The sequence below is a fragment of the Brassica rapa genome, chromosome A02 (assembly GCF_000309985.2).
Source record: "Brassica rapa cultivar Chiifu-401-42 chromosome A02, CAAS_Brap_v3.01, whole genome shotgun sequence".
Classification (NCBI taxonomy): domain Eukaryota; kingdom Viridiplantae; phylum Streptophyta; class Magnoliopsida; order Brassicales; family Brassicaceae; genus Brassica; species Brassica rapa.
In genome coordinates, this window is record NC_024796.2 from 12,543,543 (window position 1) to 12,564,834 (window position 21,292).

A 21,292-nucleotide genomic window follows, 5' to 3' on the forward strand; every position below is an offset into this window, starting at 1 on the left:
GATGATTTCACATATATTTAGCAAGCGTATTATATTTATTTCAAAGTACGATCCAAGTATCAAGATCTCCAGTATCTATGACGTTGGATACGTTTGAGATAAACTTTACTTTGGAATGTATGCTTCTGACATCTCTATATTGACAACATATACCATTCCAAGATTTTTGTGAAAAAAATAACGTGTTTCAACTTTCAACTTTAGGATGGCTCGTAAACGTATCTCTAAAAAGCTCTTGACAACATCATTACCGGTAGAATATCAACCAAATATTTTAGCTACATAATATTAAATTAATTTATTTAATATTGAAAGAAAGAAGCTTTCAAACAATTTAGAAAAAACTCCTCAGTGTTTTGATGTGATTGGTTTAATATTTTTGTGCTTAAAATTTTAACTAAAACTCAATATTTTGAAATCGGACCGGGGACTAACTCGGCTTGTAGCTAGATTAGTGATCGGACCGGTCAAACCAGTTCAATCAGATTTTAACTTATAATCTAACTTTAGACAAAGTAACTATTATACATATGTATTACTATGATATTATTATACATATGTATTACTATGATATTATTTTTATAAAAGTTTATATCATTGTTAAAATCTAAATATTATATGAAAATAAAATGAAAAATTCAAAATATATAAAATTTAATAAAATTTAATTTACTTAAATAGATATTAAACAAAGTATGAATTTTTCATAAAGTCTTTTTAAAATTTACAGTTTTTTATTTTTTATTTTTACTTGAATTTTTTTTAACAAAAAACAAGTTTTCATATTGAACTGATCACCGGTTTTACCAAGTTTGATAGTTTTTGACCGGGTTTGTCAGTTTAACTCAAATCAGGTTTTTAGCATAACCTAGAACCGGTTATATAGGTGAGTCATGTTCTGACCGACCGGCCCTGTCCAATTTTCAAAACACTGCTAAAACTTGATTTTAGTGACAAAATATGTGAGTAATTACCGTTAAAGATATTTAGTTTATCTCCCGCTTCTTGCCTTCAGTTATGGTTGTGTTTTAAAATGGACTAGAGTTTGATCCACGCAGCAGCGCATGTGTTTTTTCAAATTGAAATGAAGGATTAGAAGTTATGTTGGTTGCGTATTTATGTTTTAAACAGTGAAAAAATCAAATTGATATGTAGGTAAGTAACTTGTAATTTGACAATTCTATATAAAGTGAAACCGATTCAAATGTTTTTGTTTGTAGAACATATTCACTTTGTTTTTTTAATATATGACATTTTAAAGAATGTTTTCACTGTAAATTAGATGAAAATTTCAATTTTCAATGCAAATTTATTAATTTTATGATGTTTTTGATTAGACAAAATACAAAATTAAAAAAAAAAAATCTTAATTTATGTAAGCAAATCTAAATGTCAAAGTAAGAAAAAATGGAAATAGTGTCATTTAGTTGATAATATATATATATATATATATATATATATATGTATATGATTATTTTGGTGAAATGTTAAATTTATATTATAAGGAAAAAGTTTTATGTACAAAAAGAATCATAAGAATAATCATGTGCTACTAGTGAGATCAAGAACCAAGCTAGTGCCTCATAAACCATCGTTGGAGCAGTCTCCGAAGCTTTGCTTTCTCAAAGTAGTGTCATTTAGTTGAATATATATTAGTACATCTATATTTGTAAATACATTTGTTTCACAGACAAAATATGCTATATTTTTGTATCTTTTATATAGAAAACAATTTATTTTATATGTCAAATTATTTTTCAATTTAGATTTAACGTTTGAACAACGTTTTAGAGAGAACTTGACGACGTTTTAGCATATGCGTTGTACTCTCTAGATATTATTTGTGCTGATAATTGGTTAGTTTTAACAATAACTTAGATTAAAAGACATGGTATTCATTACTTTTTCTAATCATCAAAATATTTAATAAAATCTATTTTGATATAATTTTAATATCATTTTTAAAAGTATTTCTTTGCAAGTATTTATAGTTTTTGCAAGCTATACTAAAATGAGATATAAGTCATCTTTAGGATTTTAAGATTTAGTAATTTTGTGGTTAGTTTAATTTTTTGTTTTAAAAGTAGAATATTCGTAGAAATTTTAAGATCTTTTTGTTATAATATAATTATAATTTTGTGATTTAGAAATATAGTATTGGTAAAATCAATAAATTTAAAAACCAGGGTTTAAAATATGTCTGGTCTGATAGATTATATTATTAAATAAATAGTATTATATGTTTTATAATGTTATTAATTTAATAATTATTGTTCATAATATTAAAAATCAATCACATGTTGTGATACTTTTTTGACATCATCAAATATAATAACAATAATCATATGTTATGGTTGCATAACATAATACTAAGACTAGTAGACACAATCATATATTATGATTGCATAACATATGAAGAAACAAAATATAGTTAATGACATGAGCTTAAAATAGTTAATGGCCTACGAAATAATTATATATCTTGTTATAATTATTAGATTAATATGTTAGTAATATTATTTATAAATTAGTTGGTATATTTAATTATATTTAATTGATTGATCTTGAATACAAATTTTTGAATTTAGCACATATTAACGGTAAAAAAAATATCATACATGAAAGGAGTTATGATTTATGTTTTAACAGATAAAATAAACATTAAGCTTTTTTGCATTTGTGTAATTCCTTTCTCTTTGTTTTCTCTTTATAAAACTGTATAGCCATAAAGTCATAGTTTGTAGTATTTTCTTGCATTCTAATAGAACACCATTTGTCAAAAAAAAAACATGTCTCTAAAGGTAGAACAATTATGTGGCAATATATAAGAATAATTAACACGGGTTTTACCTTTTTTAAGCGTCCATTTCACGGTGTCTAGAACTAGAAGGGCGTACGGTAAGTCCAGCAGTACGTTAAAGACCATGCCTTCTAAACTATAGTAGGCTGTATAATGGTCTTCTTTTTTTTACTTTTGGGTTTAATATAAATTTATTAAAAGAGCGGCTATGCTAAATTTATTGTAAAACATTGAATTAAAAGAGAAAACTATAGTTTTATAAACGTTTACTATAGTTTTAAAACTATTTAGATTTTAAAATCTCTGCATATTGCAAGACATGTTCTTGCAAAAAAAGTATCATCAACATCTCCAAAGAGTCAAAGACCAAACCTTGCAATTCTTAACCATATGATCTTATTTTCTTCTTTTAATACATTTAGGAGGGAGATAAATGCATTTATGCATAAGAAACAAATAAAATATAGAGATTATAAACACGATTTACATAATTTTTTTTAAGTCTGTTCGATTTATAATAATTACCAAAATAAACATAACAAGATATAATATAGAAGAACTATTTTCGGTGAAATGTTTGAAGCAGTCTACACCACAGAAAGCTAAATTCAACTTCTTATTAGCTAAGGAGGGCGGCTTGACCAAAACTGATAAACATTTTTGAAATAGAATGAAAATCAGAAGACGTAAGATATTGATTTCCTATAAGTCGAACTACTTAAATAGAATAATAAGATATTGATTTCCTATAAGTCGAACTACTTAGGGGTTTTTGCAAAAACTAACCCACAACTTGATTTTAATGCCAAACCTATACCCAAACTTGAATCAAATGCAAAACTAACCTAAAAGCCTAGTGAAATTACAGCTCAGCCCCTTGTCACCAAACAAAAAAACAGAAGCCATTTTTACGAATATAGCCCCAGTAAATCGTCTGAGTCGTCTGAGATGTTGGAAGTCGTCTGGACGACTGAAGTTTAAGTCGTCTGGTACCAGTTTATTTTAAAAATAATTTATAAATCTTGTAAAAAAATATTTTGATGAGTAAAAAATAAAAATCAAGTAATTATAAACAGTTTTAACTGATATAAATTAAGATATGATAAAATTGATTTGTTTTGAAGATAGATGAGTGGAAGTAGTGAATCATGAAATACTTTGGTTTAGGAGTTTGGCAAACATATGTTGTAGTATTGTATGTATTGTTAGGGTTAGATTTTGGAAAACTAAAATGTTTTTTTCAAAAATTAGTTTTCACTTATATGTGTTTATTTCTGTGTATAGTAAACACTTTCCAAGTTTGATTTGGTTTTATGAAGTGTTTAATTAGATAATTAAGTTTAGGGGTTATGTTTAGGGTGTGGACGACTTATATTTCAGTCGTCTGTTGAATAATTTACCCGGACGACATATATTTCAGTCGTCCAGACGACTTACTTGTAAGTCGTCCAGACGACTTACTTGTAAGTCGTCTGGAAAGTCTTCTATTTTAGTTTCCCGCTAAAAATATTTAATTTCCCGCTAAAAATATTAAACTCTTCTGGACGACTTACATGTAAGTCGTCTGTTTTAATTTCTTCACCAGACGACTGAAATGTAAGTCGTCCAGGAAGTCGTCTGAGTCAAAAATATTTAACCTAATTGGATTTTTTGTCTCCCTATATAAAGAAAAATTTACACATTCTCTCTCCTCCTCTCAAATGGCTGCAACAAAAATGTAATGTTCATCATTCTAAAACTCTCCAACCTCTCTCTAATCTCTTTGACTTGAAAACACCAAACTTTATATGAAGTTTTCAGTTTTGTCTCATGTATTTCTTACTAATCTATCTCTTTTGCAGGTTTTTAATCAAATGGTACTCATCTTCCACTAATTTAGAGGTAGATCTATTAATTTTAGATATGTATTTTTGTGTGTTCTATAAATGTAGATTTATCTAATCTTTCACTCATTTTCTCTATTTTTAAGTCATTTGAACGTTTTTGGATATGCAGGTTTTTCAGATCTGGATTTGATGTGCAGGTTTTTTAGATCTGGAAGACTTCTGGGACGACTTACATGTTAGTCGTCTGGAAGTCGTCTGGAAGTCGTCTGGAAGTCGTCTGGAAGTCGTCTGGACTTCTTGGAAGTCTTCTGACAAAGTCGTCTGGACTTCCAGGAAGTCGTCTGGACTTCCAGGAAGTCGTCTGGACTTCCAGGAAGTCGTCTGGACTTCCAGGAAGTCGTCTGGACTTCCAGGAAGTCGTCTGGACTTCCAGGAAGTCGTCTGGACTTCCAGGAAGTCGTCTGGACTTCCAGGAAGTCGTCTGGACTTCTAGGAAGTCGTCTGGATTTTTCTGAGCGTTTTGGTAAGTTCTTATGTCTGATTTTTCTTCATTTGGTAACTTCTTGTTGTATAAAGTTCTTACTTTTTTTCCAAACTAAAACTCTCCAAACCCACTCTAATCTCTTTGACTTGAAAACACCAAACTTTATATGAATTTTTCAATTTTGTCTCATGTCTTTCTTACTAATCTATTTTTTTTTTTGCAGGTTTTTAATTAGATGGTACTCATCTTCCACTAATTTGAAGGTAGATCTATTATTTTTAGATATATATTTTTGTGTGTTCTGTAAAGGTAGATTTATCTAATCTTCCACTCATTTTTTCTGTTTTTAAGCCATTTGAACGTTTTTGAATATGCAGGTTTTTCAGATATGGATTTAATATGCAGGTTTTTCAGATCTGGAAGACTTCTGGGACGACTTACTTGTTAGTCGTCTGGAAGTCGTCTGGAAGTCGTCTGGAAGTCGTCTGGACTTCCTGTAAAGTCGTCTGGAAGTCGTCTGAACTTCCTAAAAGTCTTCTGGCAAAGTCGTCTGAACTTCCTGGAAGTCGTCTGGACTTCTTAGAAGTCGTCTGGACTTCTTAAAAGTTGTCTGGTCTTGTCTACTCAAGTGGAATCCAAGCTTGTCTTTGTAGATGAATGATCTATAATAGTTTTGTTTGTGGTCTGTTTTGTGAATTGCATGTATACTCTTTTAGTTGTGAACTTTTTGTAAAATCAGTAATAATGTTTTCCAAGATGTATTAAATGTGCTAACAATGTGTTTACACATTTACAAATCAATGAAATAATAGACTTCAGTAGCCTTTTTCTTATCTTTGGATCTCTCATATGCAATAATAAACTCCAATAGCCTTTTTTTCATCATTAAACAAGAATGTTGGTAAGAGATGGAAACAAACAATAGTAACTAGTCAAAGCATATCATATTTTTTATAAGTTTTCATTGAAAAACTTAGTCAAATTTAGTAAAACTAAGGGAGAGAACATATTTTGTAAATATGAGTTTTACATATCTTGAAGTTACTTATCACTCTTAAAAATACAAGTTATTCAAAAACTAAGGTAGAAGACTTAAAAACTAGTGGAGAAGACGCGGACGACTTCAATCTAAGTTGTCTAGACGACTAAACTATATGTCGTCTGGTCAACGCAGAGGTTATTTTTGCAATTGACTTTGAAATCTGTTATTTCGGACGACTGAAAGTTAAGTCGTCTACTATTGTTTGGTTAAAAAAAAACTCCAAAAAAGCTAGACGACTTACATTTCAGTCGTCAGAGGTTAGTTTTGCATTTGACTGGATTATTTCAGAAGTTTGACTTTTTGGACGACTTACATTTCAGTCGTCTAGTGAAAATTAAAATAATAATATTTTTTTAAAAGTAGACGACTTAAAGTTAAGTCGTCGTAGGTTAGTTTTGCAATTGAAAAAAAAAAATTCAAGATTTAATTATACACAGACGACTTATAATTCAGTCGTCCACCAGACGACTGAAATGTAAGTCGTCCAGGATTTACGAGGTTTGACCAGAATCTCGGAAAAAAGTCTTGGACGACTTACAATTAAGTCGTCTGGTGGACGACTGAATTATAAGTCGTCTGTGTATAATTAAATCTTGAAGTTTTTTTTTTCAATTGCAAAACTAACCTATAACGACTTAACTTTAAGTCGTCTACTTTAAAAAAAATATTATTATTTTAATTTTTGCCAGACGACTGAAATGTAAGTCGTCTGGGGAAGTCAAACTTCTGAAATTATCCAGTCAAATGCAAAACTAACCTATGACGACTGAAATGTAAGTCGTCTATGTTCTTTGGAATTTTTTTTGAAACCAAACAATAGTAGACGACTTAACTTTCAGTCGTCTCAGGTTACAGATTTCAAAGTCAATTGCAAAAATAACCTCTGCGTTGACCAGACGACTTCCAGGTAAGTCGTCTACAGCCAGACGACTGAAAGGTAAGTCGTCTACAGCCAGACGACTTCCCAAGTAAGTCGTCTGACGAACAGATCTGGAAAAAAACTCAATGTCATACCTTAAATTGGTGAGATAAGTTCCTTAGCATACATAAGGCTTCTCCAAGCACACAGAATCACAAACGAAAGTCACCCACCCATAATCGTTAGCTTCTATGACTCTATGAACCATAAAAATTTTAGAATCAAAATCTTGGATTTTTTTAGCTCATTGTGGAGAGAAAGTGAGAGATATGTTGTGTTTAGTTCACAAGAATGGAAAAAAAAGAAGGGTAAATCGATTTTGGGAGCATTAAGAGCTTCAAATTGGTTGTTCATGGTGGTTGTGGTATTGATGACAATGGCAATCTTGTAATTACTTGAAGATGATGAGGGTGAGAGAGTAAAAATGTCATTTTCGAAAAAAAAAAAAAAAAAAAAATTGATGGCATTTTCGTAAATTATATGAACTTGTGGGGTGAATAGGGCAAAACCAATTTTCAAAAAAAAAGAGGTTAGTTTTGTGTTTGAATTTAAGTTGTAGGTCAATTTTGCAAAAATCCCAACTACTTAAGCAGAAAAATTTGATCACCAGATCGTTATATTTTACTGCAATATTAAACAAAACAGTTTCAAACATATACATATGAACATTATTTATTCTAACCATCTGATATATCAGATCCTTTTCATTGAACGCTTCACATAAAAATGGGAGTATCTAGCGAACAAATGAAAGAAATAAAAATAGTTATAATTATATCCTAATTAAAAATACATACAGACTAAGTGTGTAATCGTTTGTATAAAATTTTAAAAATACATACAAAATATTTATAATTTTATACACAATGGTTTGTATTAAATTTCTTGGAAATTAACTGGTAATTTCATTACCGTTAAGCGTTAACTAAGTGTGCAATCTTTTCTTCTATAAAACTAAACTCATGTTGGGTATAGACTACTAAATGCTCCCAAACTCAAAAGCCTATAAAGAATTTAAAGATGAATAGAATCTTGAGAAAACTATCGTGCGTTAAGACAAAAGTTAAAACTTCACTGCGACTATTCGAATCCAGGTCATCACTGTCTTCTTCCTCTTCTGCCTCTTTTACTCCCAAGAGGTTCGACGTCTTTCTAAGCTTCAGAGGCGCAGATACTCGCAGGAAGTTCGTTAGCTTTCTGTACAATGATCTAGAGGCTAAAGAGATTCGAACGTTCAAAGACGACAAGGAACTGGAGAGTGGCCGTCCTATTCCACCGGAGCTTATCCAAGCCATCAAAGGATCAAAAATCGCGGTGGTGGTGGTCTCTGCGACTTACCCTGCCTCCTACTGGTGTCTAGAGGAGCTCGTGAAGATTCTGAAGTACGAGAGAAAGGGTTTGCTTAAAGTTCTGCCTGTTTTCTACGAGGTTGATCCTTCTCACCTGAGGTGGCAGATCGGAGAAGTTGCAAAACAGTTCAAGAAACATGAGAAGAGACAAAGCAAAGAGAGGGTCAAGTCTTGGAGGGATGCGTTGGCTTATTTGGCTAATCTTTCTGGCGAATGTTCCAAAAAATGGTAAGATCTCATCTCCATAAGGACCGGACCATAAGCTGTTTCTCTATTTCAGGTTGTGGTTTGTTGAATTGTTTCTTGAATCTTGATATTTTATTTTACTCTTGTCTCAGATTGTGATTTGTTTTTCTTGAATCTTGATATTTTACTCTGTTTTATATTGTGATTTCTTGAATTGTTTCTTGAATCTTGATATTTTTCTCTGTTTCAGATTGTGATATGTTGAATTGTTTCTTGAATCTTGATATTTTTCTCTGTTTCAGATTGTGACTTGTTGAAGGGTTTCCTGAATCTTGATATTTTAGTCTGTTTTCTTTTTTTCAGGGATGATGACTCGAAGCTTGTCGATGGAATCACGGAGAAGATATCAAAGATGTTGTTCTCAACAACACCTACAAATGGTAACAACCTAATAGGTATCGACCAACACATGGACGAGTTGTATCCATTACTGGACCTAAACTCAAACCAAGGTGTTAGAGTGATTGGTATATGGGGAAGAGGAAGCAACGGAAGATCAGTACTGGCAAGACACGTCTACGAAAACATCTCACATAACTTTGACGCTCATTGTCTTATCGAAGACGTGAGGAGGGTTTCACGACACTGCCGCAGATCTCATCTTCAAGAAGAGCTTCTTTCCAAGATGCAAGGAGAAGGCCTGGGCGCAAAGACAAGGTGCCTTAACGCAATCAAAGCAAGGCTCAGGAACAAGAAGATTCTGCTTGTGGCTAACGACGTAGACAAGATCAAACAGTTAGACGCGCTTGCGGAGGAGTTTAGCTGGTTTGGTCCAGGGAGCAGAATCATCATAACCACACAAGATAGACAACTGCTTAGTTCATCTGGTGTGACGAGTGTCTATGAAGTTGAGATCTTGAGATGCTATGAAGTTCGTCAGCTCTTCAGGTCAGAAGCATTCAGGCAGAGAGATGATCCTAGAGTTCGTCAGCTCTTTAGGTCATTAGCATTCACACAGAGACACGAACATGTTGGTTTGGAAGAGCCTACATATAGACCCATGGATCTTCCTGGTATTAACTTTTTTTTTACCCTCAAATATTTGTTGGCTTTGTTGTGTGATAGAGGCCAGCTTAGGGAAAGACTTGAAGCAATGATATATAGTCTTTAGATTGAGTAATATTGATTGAACTGATGTGTTTGTTTGTTCTTTGGTAACTTAGTCTTACTAATGTTAAGCCATTCTTTGTATGTGATCTGTTCTTTCTGATGAGAAATAAATAATACACCATTCTTTGATGATTTATCTGTACAACTGGGACTGCTTGTGGCAGACAATGTCTATAAATTTGAACAGTTAGATACTTTTGCAGAGGATTTCAACTGTTTTGGTTTGGGGAGTATAGTTATCAATTATCATCACTCACACAAGAACACGTAGCTGTTTATTTACACAGGCATAAAGCTTGTTTAACAAAGTATAGCTTCTGAGAGTCCAGAAAGTTGGAGAACTATTCAGAGAATTAGCCTTTCAGGAACATTTCTGATGCGTTCGAGTCGGTGTTATGTAAGGGAACAAATATTGCCATGGAATGGTTAGGTTATCTACAGGTTAGATCTGGTTAGGGGACAGTGTGTTCCCTTTTCATATACGTTTAAGTTAAGTATGACTAAACTTAGTTAGACGTGGCTTATAAATAGTAATGTTCTGTATATTTTTGGAGTGGGCTGCTGGTGCATATATAGAAGAACTGTCAGTCAAATAGAAGTCACTGATGCAGATAAGAGCGAGGGATGTTGTTCTGTACAGCTTATTGATGGAGATGGTATATACAATGTCTCTGGCATCGATCATTTAATCAAAGAGGTGAAGCTAGGAGAGTGTGGCCTCTCCTAAGCTGTTGTCTCCATCATGTGTCCTCAAAGCAGCGAGCTGTATGCATTGTTTTAGAGAGGAGATATGTAATATTCATAATCTTTTAGTATAGCTTTTGTGATATTACAGGGAAGAGTACTACACTGTTGAAGTTTGTTTGGAGCAAATTTTATGTTGATGAAAATGTATTTCCACCAGGCGGCAGGGAAGAGTATTTCCATATAGCTTTCCTCACATTTTGTCGCCTGGTTAAGAAAATTTTCTACAGGTCTCAGATCACAAAAGATATGACTTGCAAGATGTGCCGATATAGAGCCTTGCACCTTGGTAATGGACTTGAAGGCCACCGTTGGTGCAAAACCCGGCGTTAGGGGACCGTTTACTTAGTTCTAGAAGTTTTCGTTATGGCATGATTTGAATCGGTTGATTATTTTCTCTCTTACTGTAAAAAAAAAACTGAAAGGAGGGCTATAAATATATGTACGATCTCAATACCTAGTTCCGTGAAAGTTGAAGCATGGGACAACATTGCCAACCCCATGAAAAGAGAGGAGAAATTAATCCTTACATTAACTGCTGAGTAGTAAAGTTTTGTAAATATATATTCAGAATCCAACTCATGGATTGGTGTGTGTATTTATTATCATCATTTCTTTGCATATCCACCACCAATAACTCTGTGAAACATACACGGTCCTCCAATCACCAGAAGATTTAAAAGTGAGTTTACCATATAAGAAATGTTCAAATGCATTTGTGGGCTAGTATTAACAAAAATGTAAGAATTAAGTGTTTTTATTGTATATTATATGATACTATTTTCCCTCCAAAGAAACATTCATTAATAAATTCAACATCAAACTTTATTTGTGGTGGCTACATCAGATTATATGGTATAGTTGTGACTGGTTTAAAGTGAAGAGAAAATCTCATGTGATCCATATATATGACCACCGTACGTGGTATGATGCGATCACATGCTAAACCAAATAAAACGGAAGGTACTGTGTTTTGGTTAGGTGAAGATAATCAATAAGATTAATTGTCACTTGTCAGCAACATGACTCGTGAAGATTTACTCACAGTTATGATCATTATTAAGATACTTTCATCTGCTACTATATAAAACTACTTGCTAAAAACATGGCTCTATAGTATTATTGTTTTTGTGTGTTTGGTTAGGTGAATATGATTAATGTATACACTTTGAATCTATGAAGTCTTGATCCAACGGCTACAAGAGCTCCTACTACAACCGTTTCATGCCATTAATGACATAGACAAGCTGTACAACTCTCCCTTTTATCTTGAAACTGTTTTATTTATATGATACTACTATACTACTACAAAATAATTATTATTTTTACAATATGAAGAGACAGCAGACACATGTAGGTGTAATTAATATAGTTGCTATGTTGGATCCTAAGTGTTATTTATAGGAGAAGGTTCACATAAAACAAGACCATTCATGAAAAGCCACATAAGAAGTTGAAGCAGAAGCAAAAAACACCAAGAAAAAGAAAGTTCTGCTTTGGTTTCTGTAGTCTCCTATGGCTCTCAAGCTCGTTCTCCTTGCTCTTTTCCTCTGTCTCCCAGCTTCTCTTTCCTCCACTGCTTCTAAAGGTTACTTTTCTCGTAACACATTTCTCATTACAACGTTCTTAGTGTTGTGTCTGAAGTAAACTCTGTATTTCTCTCTCCTTATCACTCTTGTTCATTGGCGATTTTGTGTAGTTCAATTGATTTCTTGAGTCATTATGACCAAATCTCGAGTGATTAGGACACTAACAGTACAGTCTTTGTTTACACAAATCTGTTATGTTATTTCGGCTTATGTTCTGCTAATGTCATTAATGGTGTAATTACTTCTACCAACTACCCATTATTGTATAGTTAAATATCTAAATAAATGTTTTCTTTTTGTAGATAAAGAGCATAAGTTGAAGTTTAATCCTTATCGATACACGTTCATCGATAAAGCCAGCACATTCTCAGCATCTTCCTCGTCTTCTTTTGCATCAACCGGTCAAGACTCGACCTACGACTACATAGTCATCGGAGGTGGAACCGCAGGCTGTCCACTAGCCGCAACGCTGTCGCGAAATTTCAGCGTTCTTGTTTTAGAGAGAGGTGGCGTTCCGTTTACAAACGCAAACGTCTCATTCCTCAGGAACTTCCACATCGGACTTGCTGACACGTCAGCTTCCTCCGCGTCGCAGGCATTTGTTTCCACTGACGGCGTTTACAACGCTCGTGCTAGAGTTCTCGGCGGTGGTTCTTGTATTAACGCCGGTTTCTACTCCAGAGCCGATGCTGCGTAAGTAACTAAAACCATTATTAACAAGAAACAAGATTTTGATTTGTGAACATTGAAACAGATCCTGTTGTCGTAATGGTAAATGTTACACATATCTGAAAACGCACCGAGTGGGAATGTTGTGTAATAATGGCACGACCACGTCTTCAACTTCTCACACATGTCAACATATATTTTCATAATTAACGTATTTTTAAAAAAATATATAAATAATTGGAAGGTTAGCTCGAATGGTGACTGAATGAAACATTTGCTTTAGCATCCAAATTTTAAAATATATTACATAGTTTTCAAAGTGTTGAATTTTTTTATTATTAAAATAAACAAATATTTATAAACCCTAAATCTAAGATCCGGTCTTGGGTGTAGGTTTGTGAAGCGAGCAGGATGGGATGCGAAGCTAGTGAATGAGTCGTATCCATGGGTGGAGCGAGAGATCGTTCATCAGCCGAAGTTGACGTTATGGCAGAAGGCTCTGAGAGACAGTCTTTTAGAGGTTGGAGTCAGACCTTTCAATGGCTTCACTTACGACCACGTCTCCGGAACAAAAGTCGGTGGCACAATCTTCGATAGGTTTGGCCGTCGTCACACTGCGGCAGAGCTTCTTGCTTACGCTAACCCTCAGAAGCTCAGAGTCTTGATCTACGCCACCGTGCAAAAGATAGTCTTTGACACATCTGGTACTAATGATATTAATTAGGTTTACGTGCATTCCAACTTTTGAATGTTAACGTTATTGGTTCCGGATGCAGGAACAAGACCTAGAGTAACAGGAGTGATATTCAAAGACGAGAAGGGTAACCAACACCAGGCTCTACTCTCGAACAGAAAGGGAAGTGAAGTGATCTTGTCCAGTGGAGCTATTGGGTCACCACAGATGCTCATGTTAAGTGGGATTGGACCTAAGAGAGAGCTTGAGAGGCTGAAGATTCCTTTGGTTCTGGAGAATGAGCATGTGGGGAAAGGAATGGCTGATAATCCGATGAACACCATCTTGGTGCCTTCAAAGCAGCCTATAGAGCAGTCACTTATCCAGACTGTTGGAATCACAAAGATGGGTGTGTATGTTGAAGCCAGCACTGGCTTTGGACAGTCTCCTGAGAGCATTCATACTCACTATGGAGTTATGTCGGACAAGGTAACCCTAAACTACATAACTTCGAATCCCTCATCGCATAACCAAGTGCACGCAACATTAACAATGGTCTCTAATTTTTTTTTGTTGATATATATATGAACATCCTCCATATGTTTTAAAAAAAAAATACTAAAGCTTTTACTAATGACTGTTTAAAGCCCCTAAAATTTCAGAATCGGCATTCTTCTATTTTTTTATTTTTTTTGAATGAACTGTAAAATTTATTCAAACCAAAAAAACTTATTTACATCAAGTGCATCAGTTTTTCTTTGTATTTAAAGAATCAACAGAATGCTATAAATAAAAGAATTTATCCAGCTCCTCCATTTGTTTCTGGTATCCCAAACCAAGTGCTCAATCCTTCATCAGTTTTTTCGGCATTCTTCTATTATTAATGTCTTTATATGAGAATGGTCTTTGAATGTTTTTGCAGAATGAATTGTTTTCGACCATACCTGCAAAGCAGAGAAGACCAGAAGCAACACAAGCTTACACCACAAGAAACAAATACCAACTTCAAGAAGCATTCAATGGAAGTTTCATTTTGGAGAAACTAGCTTACCCAATCTCTAGAGGGCATTTGAGCTTACTCAACACAAATGTAGATGACAACCCATCAGTGACCTTCAACTACTTCAAACACCCAGTGGATCTCCAACGCTGCGTTGAAGCTATCCGTCTGGTTTCAAAAGTTGTGACATCTAAGCGGTTCCTAAACTACACGCAGTGCGACAAGCAAAACGTCCACAAGATGCTTAGCTTGAGTGTCAAGGCAAACATCAATCTAAGACCAAAGCAAGTGAACGATACCAAATCTATGGCTCAGTTCTGTAAAGACACTGTTGTCACAATCTGGCACTATCATGGTGGTTGTCTTGTAGGTAAAGTTGTGAGCCCTGACCGCAAAGTTCTCGGTGTCAACAGGCTCAGAGTTATTGATGGTTCCACATTTGACGAGTCTCCCGGAACCAACCCGCAAGCCACGGTTATGATGATGGGAAGGTAAGTCGAAATCAAATACCAACATAATTAATGAATCAAAGCTCTTTTGAAGTTCAGTATATAAGCAGAATGAGTTGTAAATCTTTGCAGATACATGGGAGTCAAGATCCTTCGGGAGAGACTTGGAAACAAGGCAGGTGTTTAGTTTACAGCAGCATAACTTGTACTCTCTCTGGTTATTTTGATAGTAGATTCATCGAAATATAGGATCAGGTTGTCTAGTGAACTGTGTAACCCTTTTGGGGGAATTAGAGTTGTTGCTTGCGTCAAAAGTTAAGTCCTGACCTGATTTTGTTTTCAGCTTAGCTCCATCATTTTCCCAACCTAGAGCAATTTATAATCTATGAAAAAAAGAAGGAATTACCTTTGAACTTTATGAAAAATTATAAGACGTTAAAGAAGAAAAAGCTGAAAACTAAAACTAAATTTGTGAACAAACTGGTATAAAATACTGCTACTACTACGAGGATAGATTTGGACAATCTGAGAAACTATAGCAAAGAAAAGAGCAGTGGTAAACACGAAAACAAATTAAAACTAAACTTCGGAGAGTGTACAAAAACACAAAAAGACTAGAAAGACTTAAAAGCATAGTTATCTGGTTCACTGCATTCTTGTGTCCATAGAAACTTTTTCCTTCTCAAGCTTGATAGGCATCTCCATAAACATCTCGTAGTTCAGCACACTCTGTTTCTGATGAACATGACCATCAATATTAAGGTATTCGTCTCCTTGTTCTAATAAATCTCCGTACGAATAGCAACCAAATTGCTGCTGGAGAGCTATAGTTCGACACATGGCAAGATTCTGTTGATGAATCAAGTTAAGTTCAGCCTGAGTACAAGCAATCTTGTTCTTCAGATCAAGCATGATCTTGCAAACTCCCCAAACTGGATCTCGAGCACGTGCATTGGCGTGGAACATAAGATTAGTCATAGCTATGTCCCGTTGACATTCTTCAACTCCTTTGATGAACTTTGTGATGTTACTTACTCCAAACAGTTTATGGGCGTTTAGAAACTGATTTTGTTTTTCTTGTGGGAAGTAAGGAGCGAGAATACAGTGTTCGGTGCACTTTTTCCTCTGGTATTTACAAGCAGCGCAAGCCGTGGCAGAGGAGGAGCAGGAGGAGGAGCCACCGTGGAATTTGCTTAAGGACATTAGTTTTCGTGATTGGGGGAGATTTGTTAGGGTTTAGAAAAGAGGTTACCTTGATTTACTCCGTAAAGAGAAGGATAGAAAGAGAAGATCGAGGAGAGAGTTGAGTTGTGGATAGAGAAAATTTCGGAGACGGTTTATAGAGAGAGTTTGATTAGGAAAATAAAAAGTTTTTGTCAGTTAAATAGAGTCCAACAATATCTATTTTCTGATATTGTTCTGAATTTTAAATTATCTTATTATATACTCAGAAGCTATCTGTTAGAAATTCTGATTTTATCAGGTTTTTTTAGATGAATTTACTAAATGATTTATTTAACCATTCGATAATGTTAATAGGATTTATCTGATCATTTGTTTATGAGTAAATTTATTTATTTATAATAACGGATTGCACTTTTAGGGGTTATGGTAGGTAAATTGCAAAAACAATATTAAATAGTAAAGCGGGTCGCATTTTAAGGATATCTTCCTTAGTCCAAACTTAAAAAGTGCACTAGGGAACGGCTCCAAGTTACCACTGAATTGACACTGGAATCACTTGAACCGCATGTGAAGTCTTCCAAATCAACTTCATCCAGCAAAAGGTCGAGATGTGGAGATATTCCACCTCGAAAATGTTCTTGTTGGCATACCACATAATTTATGCCAGGCTTAAGGAGTGGTGCGGGAACGTTGAGGTTGCATTGTGGTCTACACTCTTGATAGAGAACTCACCAGCAAACAGAGCTGGTTATTGCTAGGACTTATTTTGAAGTCTCTTAATTAAATTCACCGAGAAAACAATGTATTCACAGATAAAAAAAACACTAGAGTATCATCTCAAATTCATAATCATCGCAAATTCACCTAGAGTACAATGTCTTCACAGAAAAAAAATTCAACACTAGAGTATCATCTCAAATTCATTATCATCGCAAAATCACCGAATGAAAAATGTATTCTCAGAAAAAAAAATCCACACTACAGAAAAATCGTAAACCGTTCCACACACGAGGAACACCAACCAAAATCAGATACCAAACCCTCAATCTACACTAATTTTCAATCGTACACAACCTATACAATCACAAACCGAAATCGTATAATCGAATCGAAATCCTCTAAATCTCAAAACAGAGGAGGAACACATACCTTTTTTGGGGCTATGCACCAAGAGGACATGCACCGAGAGGATTTCGACACAGGACATGCACCAGACAGGATTTCGATTTCGGCAATCAACGAGAGGAGCTACCAACAGATTGATGTCGAGTGATCGGAATGAAGGAGCTCCACATCCTCTCGAGGACGACGTCTGCGCGAACATAGGGCGATTCTTTCGCTGACGAGCTCTCACCAAAAAGATGACGGAAATGAGAAGACCAAGACCCGACTATCCCTTCTTCGAACCCTAAAGCGAATAACGAACTGACACATGCGACTTAAGGATGTCCGCCCAAACTTCTTAATTAAGAACTATGCGGCCTGTCACTTAACGTTTCTCTTTTTTTTTTTTTTTCGGACCCAAAAAAGGTAAGATATGGGCTTAAGATATGGCGATAATGATGCCCTTAGATGCATTAGTTTTGTGGCGCAAATTGATGTCTTTCAGCTTTTCATGAATTAGAATTTCATTATCACTGCTTATGTAAATATATAGAGATATTCAATTAAAAAACTCTGTTTTCTATTCATTCAGCAGTACGAACTTTTATTATTAGATTATTATTATTTTATTATTGCCAACAGCAATAAATTTGATTTTTTGAAAAACTATATTAAAGTAATAACCAACTTGCATAATCAATGTCCATGTTGCATTAAACTTGTTTATACATTAACCAAAGATAATTCAGTCTCTAACCTACCGACTAGCAATCTAGCATAGATCTTCCAAAAATAGTATAGCAAGAACAACGTTGCACAAAATAAAAAGTAAGGCAAATTATAAACTGATCAGACACAACATTTCTTCCACTATATAGTCACGTTAACCCTGTTAGGGGCATCGATTTTTCTTCTACGTCACGTTAACCCTATTAGGGGCATCGATCTTTCTTCTACGTCGTCTAGCCTTACATATCAAATTAACAAAAGTATAATCTATTTTGTATTTTACCCCAAAAAGCTGATGTGTTTGTAGCTCCTGAAGGATCCAATGAGTCATATAAAATGAGATTTGGTATCACGTTCACACTTTATACATCAGAAAGCAATTTAGTGCAACCCAACTCCGTTAGTCAAACATATCAACATCTCACTTCTCCATTTAAATATACATTTATAAAATACAATAACTTCTTATATATATATATATATATATTGTAATGGTATGTCAAAAGAATCAGTACTAGCTTCGTTCAGTTTTTTCTCAAAACCATGAACCCTAATCTTCCTCTTAGCCACGCCCCATCATCGTCATCATCAACAACAATAACACCATATGCATTAACGAAGGACGAGTTTTCAACTCTAGATCCAATTATCAGAACGCACCACACGCTCCCAAGATCGCCAAACACGTGCACATCCCTCATAGCCCACCGCGTAGACACACCAGCACGTACCATATGGAGATTCGTCCGAGACTTCGCGAATCCAAACAAGTACAAACACTTTATCAAAAGCTGCACCATCAGAGGTAACGGTAAAGAAATTAGCGTCGGGACCATAAGGGAAGTTAGCGTCGTGTCTGGTCTTCCAGCGTCAACAAGCATTGAGATACTAGAAGCTCTAGATGAAGAGAAACGAATTTTGAGTTTTCGTGTTCTTGGAGGAGAACACCGGTTAAGAAATTACCGGTCGGTTACATCTGTTAATGAGTTTGTTGTCTTGGAGAACGATAAGGTCAAGAGAGTGTACAGTGTGGTGTTGGAGTCTTACATTGTTGATATACCAAAAGGTAATACAGAGGAAGATACGAGGATGTTTGTGGATACTGTCGTTAAATCGAATTTACAGAATCTCGCCGTCGTTTCCATGGCAACTCCGACTTGAAACTTTTTTTGTGTGTTGAAAATGTCGTGTGTATATATATTGATAGTTGGCCATAAATGGGTCGGTTTGTTCAATGTGTATGTGTGGAATGTGAGGTGAGGTGAGGTGAGGTGTGTATACGTATTTTATGGACTGTAATGGGCTTAGTAACCCTCACAAGGAGAGCTCTGAGAAGATTCGACCCAACAAACTATAATACAATTTTCAGCGGATGTCCAAATTAATGCAAGGGTATTGGAATTATCCTTCGGTTACTGTTTGTTTCCTTCATTTTCATTTTTGTCAAGTACTAACCAATATAGTTTTGATGGAAGTTTAGTTCTTTTAATCTTGAAAATTGGAAGCAATACGGATTCAATTCGATATAGTGTTGAATTACATTTAAGAAATACAATCAAGGCTTTTTGTTGGAAATGAAATTAAAATATCATCCAAGTATATGGAAGCCAATAAACATTTAAAGAATATAATCAAGTTACTTCGGCTGAAGATCTAAGGTATAATAATATGTGAGAGATAACTAAATCTTTTTTTTGTTAAGTGATAACTAAATCTTCTGATAGTACCCAATCAGTTGGTGGCATTATCATATTTTATAACACTATATATTTAAATTTAATATTATATATATTAAATAAGAAAAATCAAAAGGATAAATTTAGTATGGGCTCCGGGAAACTAACCGTCCCTTATACTATGTCGGCACTGTTGTTATGTTGTTATTGCAAATACATGAAGCCTAATCTGGATCTTTGTTGGTGGCACAGGTGAACCACTATTTATTAAGACAAGAGTTATTTTGGGATGCTTGATATTTGACTGAGAAAGGGCTTTTGGATATGGTGTATATCTGCTGTGTAGTTTATCCATATGACGATCAACAATGGTAAGTCATTCTTCTTTTGGTCTGATTATTGGCTTCATGTGGTCCATCATATCAGTATCACATGTGATATATATGGAGTCTGAGAATTGAGACTTGCAAGAGTTTCAAACGCTGTTAGAAACTCAGAAAGAAGCTATAAGGACAAAGAGATGGCCATATAGTACATATCCTTTCTGGTATGTAATATTTTGGTGCCAATCTTTGAATGTGGGGCTGATGGTGTATTGTGTGTGCCCCAATCTTTGAATGAGTATAGGCATTAGGCACTGAGTATCCTCTACTTTCATGACTTGGGATCAGATCAGGGCCGGACCTGAATAGAAGCCAATGAAGCATGTGCTTTAGGGCCGGTGAGATAATATACTTGTTGGGGCCAAAAGTTCCAGAAATCTAATATAGCTATACTGGTAAAAGCGGCCAATAATTCACATTCATACCCGGGTTCAAACTTTTACTGATGCATATTCTAGCATTTTCGTCAATTTTATAATTTAGTGGGCCAAAGAAAAAAATTGGCTTGTGGGCCAATAATTATCAGGCACGGCCCTGGATCAGATTTATACTCAGAATGAGTAGATGAAGTGGAGTGGGTGGTATGGTTCGTGTAGGGTGTCCCTTGCTGTGCTTTTATAACATGGTTGGCAATCGTGGTTTTTTTTGACGGATGCATGTATTCATGTCCGATTTTGGATGAAACATTTTTCTTGGTCTCATAATAATAATTGGCTATGCATAAATCTTTCGGTGTTTAAAATAATTAAATATATATATTAACTGGTTATTTATCACTCAATCCTAAAATTTCATGAATCATAGAACCAGTATGCATGTACGCAGACTCGGTCCCCAAAATTTGTAGGTTAGAAACAACAAAAATCTCTAGTTTGGTGTTCTTAGGCAGAGGCGTGCCTGAAATGCATCGAAAAAATCATTCGCCTTAGACTTCCGATTAATATAACTTTATTTAAGGCTCCAAAATTTAAATAATTTATAGTCTAGTGATTTAAATTTATTTTAGAAAACCCTAACCACGAGAATTCGACTAATTCACATAGTGAATTCAACTTTTTTTTCTTATATAACATAATGATAGCATATTTAATTAATAAACTTATTCTTTTATAGTTTTTTGTCAGCAATTTTTATAGTTTTATACTTGTGTATTTGGTGAAGATGATATCTATACTATTATTTGCGAAGTAAATTTTTGCAACGGAGCTCTCACGTTAAAAGTTAGAGCGGTTAATATCTATATACCCTTAATGAATTTATCTATAATTAACTATATAATCAAAAATGAATTTTTATTTATAATATTTTTCTTTTC

The 21,292-nt window shown here is 34.5% G+C and overlaps 4 protein-coding genes across 4 annotated transcripts; 3 read left to right on the plus strand and 1 right to left on the minus strand.

Annotated features, from left to right (window-relative positions):
- The first annotated feature begins 7,556 nt into the window (after window positions 1–7,556).
- Window positions 7,557–11,120, plus strand: LOC103852813 (TMV resistance protein N). The gene is made up of 2 exons (XM_009129711.3): window positions 7,557–8,648; window positions 8,970–11,120. Exons 1-2 carry the CDS (start codon window positions 8,092–8,094, stop codon window positions 9,775–9,777), a joined length of 1,365 nt encoding a protein of 454 aa, XP_009127959.1. The 5' UTR covers window positions 7,557–8,091; the 3' UTR covers window positions 9,778–11,120.
- A 705-nt stretch (window positions 11,121–11,825) lies between these two features.
- Window positions 11,826–15,295, plus strand: LOC103852814 (protein HOTHEAD). The gene is made up of 6 exons (XM_009129713.3): window positions 11,826–12,108; window positions 12,412–12,802; window positions 13,172–13,482; window positions 13,555–13,940; window positions 14,374–14,942; window positions 15,033–15,295. The coding sequence occupies exons 1-6, from the start codon at window positions 12,036–12,038 to the stop codon at window positions 15,085–15,087; spliced, it is 1,785 nt and encodes a 594-aa protein (XP_009127961.1). The 5' UTR covers window positions 11,826–12,035; the 3' UTR covers window positions 15,088–15,295.
- LOC103852815 (LOB domain-containing protein 7) lies at window positions 15,087–16,162 on the minus strand. Its single transcript, XM_009129714.3, has one exon. It carries the CDS (start codon window positions 16,101–16,103, stop codon window positions 15,546–15,548), a length of 558 nt encoding a protein of 185 aa, XP_009127962.1. The 5' UTR covers window positions 16,104–16,162; the 3' UTR covers window positions 15,087–15,545.
- Window positions 16,163–18,404: 2,242 nt separating this feature from the next.
- On the plus strand, window positions 18,405–19,439 carry LOC103852816 (abscisic acid receptor PYL3). The gene has a single exon (XM_009129715.2). The coding sequence runs from the start codon at window positions 18,462–18,464 to the stop codon at window positions 19,077–19,079; it is 618 nt and encodes a 205-aa protein (XP_009127963.1). The 5' UTR covers window positions 18,405–18,461; the 3' UTR covers window positions 19,080–19,439.
- The last annotated feature ends 1,853 nt before the right edge of the window (window positions 19,440–21,292 follow it).